Genomic DNA, 10,080 nt, shown 5'->3' on the forward strand with positions numbered 1-10,080 from the left:
CTAAAATATGAAATCTTTACAGCCCGTTCACAAGCGCAGCCAGTACATTGAGAATATGATAACTTCGTGTAGGTTTTAATTGACTTGATTCTGTGGTTATTAGTTTGTCATTGTCTGTGGTGTTAAAAATGGCTTGTGGTTGGAATTTGTGTTTTGTGAGAATGTTTAATTCTAATAACTTTAAATAAACAGATTCTATTGCATGAACACTTTTGTATTTTGAGATTTTTCAAATGCAATTTTTATAAATAATCAATAAGAGTCGACACCAATCTTATTAGTATTTTCAATGATTTAAATGTATACGACAAGACGCTAAGTATTCAATGGTTTACAAAAATAAAAAACAATAGTCATGACAACAGTGGGGAAATTCGACTGCGTATTTTGCAAAGAAGCATTCGACGATAAAGAGACATTACAAATACATTTCAGGTACAATAAAAGTAACCTTATGTTTTCTTACTACAAAATTTAAATAAATAAATACTTCCAAATGATTCCAATACTATACTCAGCAACATCCATTTCAAAAACCTTTAGCCTGTTTCCTGCATTGGAGTACCTTGGTGAGCTGGTCTCCCTGTGTGATGATACTTCAAAAACTATAAAGTAAAAAAAAATATTTTGGATCTCCCACATTTAATAGCATTTGAGTCTTGTTGCTTAATACTTCAATATTTCAGTCTGGCTTACAATAAAACACTAATCTTTAATACTGTAAACTGAATAGAACGAAAAGTTAATTTATATCAACTAACTTATATGCAGAAGAAAATTAAATTTAAACAAACTTAATTTTCTGCACATTTGTTTAAATTTAGTTTAAAAGTTAGTATACCGTTTATACTTTATTCTTATAGAATTTATATGTTATTTTTTATAGAAAACATGGTGATCCAAAGTTTGATCTCAGCACAAAAACTCTCAAAACTCGATCTCTATTTGAAACTGCACTAATGGAGAAGACTGGTGAAGAAAGTGATATGGTTGGCTGCGACGTGTGTGAGGAAGTATTTCTTACTATATCAAAAGCTATTACCCACAAGCACAAGGCACATCCAGATCACGACTCTAAATATTTCTGTCCATTTTGTGGAAAGCTCTTTACTATGAAGGTAGGATAATATTAAATAATGTAATGGAATACTTATCTTTGGCATGTTGGTTGAGGGTTTAACATGTTGAATTACTGCTTACTAAAGCCTTGGGTCTGGTGTCACTGGACTTCTGCAGTGTCACCACAGGTGTATGAGACAACTAAGGGAATATATGGAGATGGGGCAGGAGTGTCATATGTGTCACTACTATCATCTATGTAATCACAAACCTGTCTGCCCAGCATGGTGATTATGGTCTAACCTTCCATTGGGAGATGTGTTGTATCAGATATAGTAAGAATATATAAAAATTGTCTGCAAATTATTGCTGGTAATAAAACGGGCACAAGATGAGAGCATCAGTCAGAGCTATTGGTCCTGGTATCATCACTAATATGTGATAATTCCATTTGAGTGGTGGAAAATCATATTGTTTTTTTGGGTTTTTTAATTGCATCCAATGCAATACCTGCAATTTGCCAGCATATAATCAACGCAAGTTAGCGACAAGTTTGGCATTGTGAGCAGTTGTAGTTTAAGTAAGTTTAAACAACCTTTAGCAGGTACAGACTAATTGTGATTGTATAAATACTACTTTGCTTAAAAAAGAAATTACTAATTTCTTTTAAAAAAGAAATTACTAATTTCTTTTTTAAGGCAAACTTCAATGTTTTCATTTGCGTAATGTTTGTATGTTGTGCCAAAGACACTATTTGTGTAAAACTTAATTTTTTTTTAGCATTTACTGAATAAGCACATACAATCAAGTCATGATGCTGAAGAGTTAACAGTCTCGAAGGACTTTCACTGTGACATGTGTCAGGTTACATTCACTGTACCATCTGCCATGCTGTACCATAACAAGTTCTTTCATCGGCAAGATACAGAAATACCTGTTGGAGCATCAAAAAAAGTTAAACTGTTCAGTCAGGTAAGGGATTGGTGAGTGATTGACACATAGGCATCACATTTTAGCCCAATGCAGGTTAATTCCTCAACTTAGTGCTCATGTGTTTGTTTTTAAAAGGATGTGAGGAGTTGTTGTTTTGGACTAAAAAGTATCATATTACCTCTAGGGTGCAATCTTTATTCTTCAAAAAGACCAAAGGTTTCTTTTTAAACCTGCAGAAAGTTGCTGGTTACAAGTGGTAGAATTTGTTGGGTCGCCCACAGTAGCCTTCCAGTCCAGGGTGAAACGAAAAAACAACTTTTTATAATTATGCTGCAGATACAGTCAAACCTGGTTAAGTGAGAAAACTCTATAAGTGAGAGTAATAGCCAGGACCCGTCATTTTAAGCTCCCAAAACCTCTATTAGCGAGAAACAGAAACCTTTGTAAGAGAGAGTCGTTTTTCCTTCATGGACCTCCGTAAGTGAGACTGCTACTTATCTATACCTCTATAAGCGACAGTCGAGCAAGCAATATTCGACAAAATTTATGAGTTAGAGAAAAACATTCAAAATACAAAAACAGACACCCAAACGAAATTGACGGATTTTTTAAATGTAAATAAGTTCAAGAATATATGTCTTGTTATTACTGCGTACCTCTATAAGAGAGAAACGCTACCCATGTACCTGCATTAGCGAGATACTCGGGTTAGTGAAAAACCTCTATAAGCGAGAATAAGATTCTGCTCCCTTGAACTCTCGCTTATCCAGGTTTGACTGTATATCATAAAAACTTATGTAATTTTTTTAAAATAAAAAACAAATATAAAAAAAAAATATCAGAATTTATTAGTTCCTGATCAGAGAAGCCATGAGAATCCTGGATTTTTTAGTTTAAAATATCTTTTCCCTCATACAATTGTGAGTTAATCAGTATAAAGTAAATTTAATGAAAGGATGGAATGAAAGGTTTTATTTTAATGAAGCATCCTACTCTCTAAGTCAGCAGCGTGTTGAGGCAGCAATATCAATTCAAATTGCTTTTGTTTCATGCAGCAGAAAAAAAAGTTAAAAAAGGTACCTATTTTGATCAACTCATTCCCAATAAATGCAGAAAATGATTGGGGTAGTAATCTTCAATTATTTTGAATTGAGTTATTGTAGATCAGATAGATTAATGGGTCTGTCGATGTTCGACGATAATAGAAGCGTGGTGTATAATAAAGTAGTGAATTATTAATTTTATATACCTATTCTTAAAAAACCCTATAATTGTTTCAGGAAATGCTACAAATTTACTATTGTTCATTTTGTGGAGAAGAATTCCACAACAAAGTCAATTTACATGTAAGCAATTTTTTTTACACTTTACAAACACTTTACATAGAAATTTATAATGTGACTTCAAATAAAAGTTTCACTATTTATCTGGTTTTAGAAACACATAGGTGATGATCACTGCGATGAAAACCAAAGCCCAAATGAAGTATTAAGATGCCCCCTGTGTGATGCAATATTCTATCACCTTGATGCATATGAAATACATCTTACATTCCATTCATCCGAAGACTTGTATAGTGAAAAAAATGAGCTGTAAGTACCATATTTTATACATAATTAATGTTCTTCATATAGCAATGCAAGGCACTGTGGTGCTGCAGCCACAACAAATTAAGAGCCTTGTGGGCAGTGAATAGAACTTGTGGATTTCTGAGAAATAATCTTATTCTTTCTGTTCCACTCGCCTTTGCTTCAGGCAAATCACACTGCACATATGCAAATGAACTTCCATCTATAATTTTTAAATGTCTACCAAAGAATAACAACAGTACATTTAAAATAACAAATAAGCATTTAAATTTTCGGAATTAAAACACTGCTTTTGATTATGGCCCATGCACTCTAACTAGACTTTTTATAAACTATTGCATTCCAAAAAACAATGGCCACACCTAACATGCTTGTACTAATAAAATCTATTAAAACAAACATATTATAAATAAAACAAGTTATTTGAATTGTCAAGACAAAAATAACTAGTTATGCCATTCAGTATGAGTTATTAAATAAACTGATGGTATCCAATAATAACATAAAAAATGGTGCTGATTCTGCTGTTCACAAATTTATAAACCAAATTAAATTGACACATATTAAAGTTTTGGCCTTTTCAATATGCCCTCTATAGAACAGGATAGTATCGGGAGTTGTATAGAGAAGAATTAGCACTGTTATGTTATATTTGTTCACAGTCTCATATTGGTAACAACTTCTGTTTTCCCAATCGAAAATATTCCATTGTTCTTTCTTGCTTTACAGTGCAGCCCACATCACAGAATTTTCACTAGAAACAGTTGCACCTATAATGGAAAATGTTGAGGAAGAAGATTCTGCAATACTGCCAAAGGAGGATAATATCAATTCAGATGGAATTGTGAGTAATTTCTTGTATTTTTCCCAGTTGATTGTAATTGGTCAAAGTTCCACTAGTTAATATCACCATCATTATTGAATACACAATATTAGTATTATTGTTTTTCTCTCTGCTTACAGAATAACTTTCTTCAACTAGTTATGGGTGATCAGAGTGACAATGTTTCTATGGAAAAGGTTAAACATAAAAAACATAAGAAACATAAAAAATCAAAGAAAGCTTCAATTACACTTGATGAATTTCTGAATATGAATAAAGATGTCTTTGGGGATGGTCTTGGGGATGTGCAGGGCATAGAAGAAGTACCCACGCAAGTGGTTTTAAAAAAAGTTAAAGGTAAAACCCAAAACAGAAACGAAGCCAAAATGGTAAATGCAGATATAGCGAAATTGAAAAAGCAAGGTATTGTTGTGAAAACTAAACCCAAAAATAATACTTCTGTAACAAATTTAAACATTACTAAAGCTAAACAACTGATCAGCAGCAATGTCAAAAATAAATCAAATATGTTACAAAAATCTTCAGATGATATTCTATCTAAATTGTTGAACCAAGGAAATAGCCAAATAAAAATTGTTAAGAAATCTGCTTCGCAAAGCTCTGGTGGCGAAAACGACGACACGGACGTCTTATCAAATGCCATTGACGATCAAACTGTGCAAAATAGCTTAACTCCAGACACAGATGTCAAAAATTACCAGGGTGATTCCAATTCAAATATACCAGAAACGCCATTAAGTAGTTGTACACTTGCGTATTCCGAAACATCTGACAGTGTTAATGAAATCAGAAATGAAAATCATGATGATATACCTAGGAGTCTTGATTTTAACGAAAAAGACATAACGTTAGACAAGCAGTATTCGTCGGAGTTTAGTGAAACTAATGATAAAGTGTCCAACTATGAAGACAATAGTAATCCGGCGGATAATAACAGACTTTCGAACTTTAGTTATGAAAAGCCTTTAAAATCGCCAGAGAAAACAACACCTATAATGGAAAATCATCCTAACAAGGAAGAGAACGAAGAGGTAAATGATCAAACACATATTTATAGTAATAATAAAGATATTGAAACTAGCTATGGTAATAAAACGCCATTAAGTGCGTTAAAGCATTTGAGCCACCTCATTACAGTCAAACCATTAGCGAATCAAGGGAAAGACACTACTAAATCTAATATAAATGAAGAAACAAAAACAAAGGAATACAACGCTGCAGCTCACGATGAATATACATTATCAAAAAACATTCGTTCAGTACAAAATAACCCTTTAAATAAGCTTTTGCAGTCTTGTGGTCAAATAACTCTTAAGAAACCAATGCAGACACCTTCAACTACACTACCCGCTATACAAGCTGACCCTGACTGTAACGCCGAGGGCCTGGACAGTGATAATTTCACTTTAGAAAACAAAACTGATCATACAAATACAAATAAAAGTATGATGAAAATGAAAGAAGTAAAGCTAGAATTAGTACCATTATCGCAGTCTATTTGTGATATGTATTTATTGAAAAAACATAATACTAAAGGGTCAAATGCTTTCGCCACAGAACAACAGACTACGAAAGAGCACAAAGAAAGAAAGGTTGACAGTCCTGAAGCACGCAATTTTGATATTTTAAAACGACTTCCAAACCTAACAGCAAAACCAATGAACGTGGCGAAAGCTGTGCATCAACACGCGACCAGTGTAAAACCATATAAAAGTTTTGTCCCTCAAGTTAAAGGACTACAAACAAAAACAATGAGCAAAGCTATAGATGAAGAAATAGAAGTATTTAATATTGATGATTCTGATGATGAGATTCAAGAAGATGCTCTCAACAATGGCTCTGAAGTGAAACCAAGTGGTGCTGTTTCTACGGATGTTTTAAAAAATCTGTCAAAAAATATAACAGTCAAATCAAGTGAAACCAAAACTATTCCTAGTACTGTTAAAAATAACGTTCAAACCAGTGGCATGCGGTCAGATTCTTACTGTGAAAGTTACACACAAATTAAACAGTCAAAAGCAATTCAAAAAAGCATAAATTTACAAAATAAGTTAAAAACCTTAGGCAATATAACTGTTAAATCTAGTAATTATCCACCTAACATTTATAACAAAGCCTTGGAAGATTATGAAGACGAACAGCATGGAAGCGGTTCAGATAGTGAAAATATAGGTAGAGTAAAAATTACAGAAGTAAACGAAGACTATATGAGTGACGGAGATTTAAACGATCACCACCCAAACGCTGTAATTGAATCTCCAAATGCATCAAATAGTGAAAACGAGGATAATCATGAAGAATTTGATGATGATTTACCAGATTTTGAAAACCATATTAAAATGAACACAGTTAAGAAAACTGAAGCACCAGTTTTGAAAAAGACTTTGCCCAGCTTAAATAATTTAAAAAGTTTAAATAAAGCGCTTACAATAAAATCAATAAATACAAAGAATGCAGAACAAGTGACCGATCCTGCTTCTAATAAGGAAGTGCCAGAAGATCCGAGTGGTAATACACATGAAATGGCCTTAAAGCCATACAGACCAAATGTTACGCAAAATGAACAGCCCGTAAGTAAAAACGTACAGCAAACAATTGGATCATCGAATCAAACTTCACTCAATCAAAAAGTTAATGCAGCATCAAATCAAGTCAACACTGTTAAAACTGTTAATACTGTTAAAAGATTTCAATCTCAAACTGTTATTGAGGAAATCACAACAACTGTGACAAAAACTATAAGGACAGTTAATTCATCTTCAAACGAAGTAATGCAATCCACATGTCAAAATACACCGAAACCTATAACTAGGCTTCCAACAAAAATTATAAACAAACAGCCTGGCAGAGAATTACAGGGTACAGCAATAAGACACGTATCACCGACGATCGGGACTAAGATTAGAAATGCTGTACCTGTTGCAAGGACGCCAAACGCAACCATCGTAAGACCACCCAATCAACTAGTACCGGTGCGGTCCGCGTTCAATCGACCGAGACTTCCTACGCCTAGCACATCTGCAGTGCGAAAGGTCGTTCCACCTAGATGTAGTCCACAAAAACCTACGATAGGAAAATTAAAAATTTCTCCTCATGCTTTAAACCAGACAATAAAAAGACCTTCCGATGAAGCATTCGGTCATTTTTCTACCTTCAAAAAACCTAAAGATTTGATCGCAACGCAAGACTTGCCAGAATTTAGTGATGACGACTCGACGATGCATTATTCGTCGAATTCTCAGAGCCGCTCTGACTTCTCGAGCGTAACAAAGAAAGCTAAAGGAATAGTTACAGCTACGCAAACGAGATCAGAAGTTAGTACCAATTCTCAGCAACAAATTAATAAAGTTACGGGGACAGCTGTGCAGATGAGGTCTGAAGTTTGCATGAGCTCTCATCAGCAACTGAGCAGATTAAACAACATGTCTGGTCTGAAAGTTGTGAAAACAAGTTCAAAGCAAGCAATGCAATCTGAAGAAAGGTGTGAAATGAGTCCTGGTAAAAGAAATACATTAGAAGCTATCGAAAAATTACAAAGACAAGGTTTATTAGTGAAAAAACCGCGACTAGAAGATCAACACAATTCTTTCAGTGAAAGTGATGATGAGATTGGTGAATAATGCTTGGCCCATCACTAAGCTAGTTAGTTGTCTTGATAGTTTTTGTACTTTTATTCAAGGTTACCGCCGGTTAGCGACTATCGGTCACCATATACACAATATCTGATGTCAACCCATATATTTTGTGTAATAATTGTTGGTTTGAAACCTCTCAGAGAAGTTACACGATATTTCAGCTTGAAGCGATTCGTGTTAGCCAAAGTGCACATTGGTACGCCTAATCTTTTTCTTATGAAACATACATTGTTTCTAACGTATGTCTACGATGGAATATCGCCACACAAAGACTTGGAGTATTAAGTCTATGAGTCAAGGTGTAAAGCGATAAACGTTATATTATGTAATTGTAGCGTGCTCGAAGAGAAACTTCTATGTTTACCATTCGATCCTTTAGAAACAATATCGTCAATTTCTTGTTATGGGATGAGGGTATTTTGTTTCAAAATTAAAGGTTTGACTCAGCTGTAAGCAATTACTTAGTTACTGTTGTAAATATAATGGTACCAGTGTTCGTATTTAGTTATAAGACGATGCGCACCTTCGCAGCCTTGGTCCTCCAGTACTTACGTAGCTTGGTTTGCCAAGTAGCTTCCGACGGTAAAAATGACAATATTTTTTTTTCCTATAGACGGTTGTTGAATGAATGAATATTTTAATATTCATTTAATAAGTCTAGTTTTTATATTTTGCAGTGTCATGTACCCATGACTCAACGGTAAGATGTTATGTGTGTATCTCTGTTTTGCAATTTTAGTTTGGTTTCATGTGTATCACCTCTGTTCTGTGAGTTGTTTACCATTATAACCAAACTTTGGGCGAGAAATATAGTTTGTTTTTTTTAATAATCATTAATGTCTCTTGTCATAGCGATAAAGCAAAACTTACTTTTATTATGTTTATTAATATTATTTTTTTCCAGTTATGTAAATATGAATTGCTTTCGAATAAAGCCTAGCATGAAACATGTAACCATTTATGGTTGTGTAATAGCAACCGGTGGGTCGCTCATAACATTACCATCACTCTCGCCCTTTATTGTATATTTGAACTAATACTGGAATAGTGTCAGTTAATCCGCAAGCATTAGCATCCGAGTGCCAAGTATGAGATTTTCTACCTACGTTTACTTATTCGATAGCGTACGAGTTAACTACGATTTAGATGGTATCGAAGGAGCGCCATTTAGTTATAATACCGGGAAAATATGCTGCCACTAGATGGCGCTCTTTGCACTCTGTCACGTCAAGGTCGCTATTATTCTACGACAATCCCCGATTACAGTCCGCGCACGAGCTCCGAGGAATCTTAGTAACGTTGACGTAATAAGTTAGTAAGCTAGAATTGTTATAAAGTTATTCATAGTGTAGTACAGCTCGTCCGGGGAACAACTACCACCATACCTAGTTCAGCATTGTTGCAAATTTGCAATGCTGTGTTTCGGTCTGAAGCGCACGGGTTCCTTGCACGCTCTCCAAGTATTGCTCCATCGGCGATCGTTTACCACTTATCATCAGTATTCATCGGGTGGGTCATTTGCTTTTTCCGTCAAGTATCAGTCAAGGTCCGTTATTGTTACACATATTCGTCAACGTCGCCACTGGTACCGTGTGGATGGGGGGTAAAATGGAGCGAAGTCAATCACAACCGCCACCCCAGCCCTAGATTCCTCGAAGCTCGCGTTCGGACTCATTGTATTTGTTACGACTCCGATGCTCTATTGTATGCTTTTGGACATTTCACTAGTTTAACAGTATTGATCAAACAAGTTTATGTTTGTCCAAAAACTACCTTGAGAATGATTATTTATCTACTAAGAATATTATTTTGTGCTGAGAAGTTTTGTAATTCGACCAGATTTTGAATGTATATAGTGTTTGTGATTTAGTGAATACATAATGATATAACATAATATTATGTATTGGGTAAATATTATAAATAAAGAAAGAAAATATTGGGTTGATAGAAAAATCCATAAAATTCATTGAATAATTATTATTGTTCCTAAGTTATTTATCGTTTAGTTTAAATGTAAATA

At 34.3% G+C, this 10,080-nt stretch overlaps 1 protein-coding gene across 1 annotated transcript; it reads left to right on the forward strand.

The window, feature by feature from the left end:
• The first annotated feature begins 145 nt into the window (after positions 1-145).
• LOC120628880 lies at positions 146-10,052 on the forward strand. Its single transcript, XM_039897531.1, has 7 exons — positions 146-435; positions 887-1,118; positions 1,840-2,031; positions 3,273-3,338; positions 3,430-3,584; positions 4,311-4,425; positions 4,545-10,052. Exons 1-7 carry the CDS (start codon positions 356-358, stop codon positions 8,043-8,045), a joined length of 4,341 nt encoding a protein of 1,446 aa, XP_039753465.1. The 5' UTR covers positions 146-355; the 3' UTR covers positions 8,046-10,052.
• Positions 10,053-10,080: the final 28 nt, after the last annotated feature.

The sequence above is a fragment of the Pararge aegeria genome, chromosome 13, assembly GCF_905163445.1.
Source record: "Pararge aegeria chromosome 13, ilParAegt1.1, whole genome shotgun sequence".
In the NCBI taxonomy this organism is placed as follows: Eukaryota; Metazoa; Arthropoda; class Insecta; order Lepidoptera; family Nymphalidae; genus Pararge; species Pararge aegeria.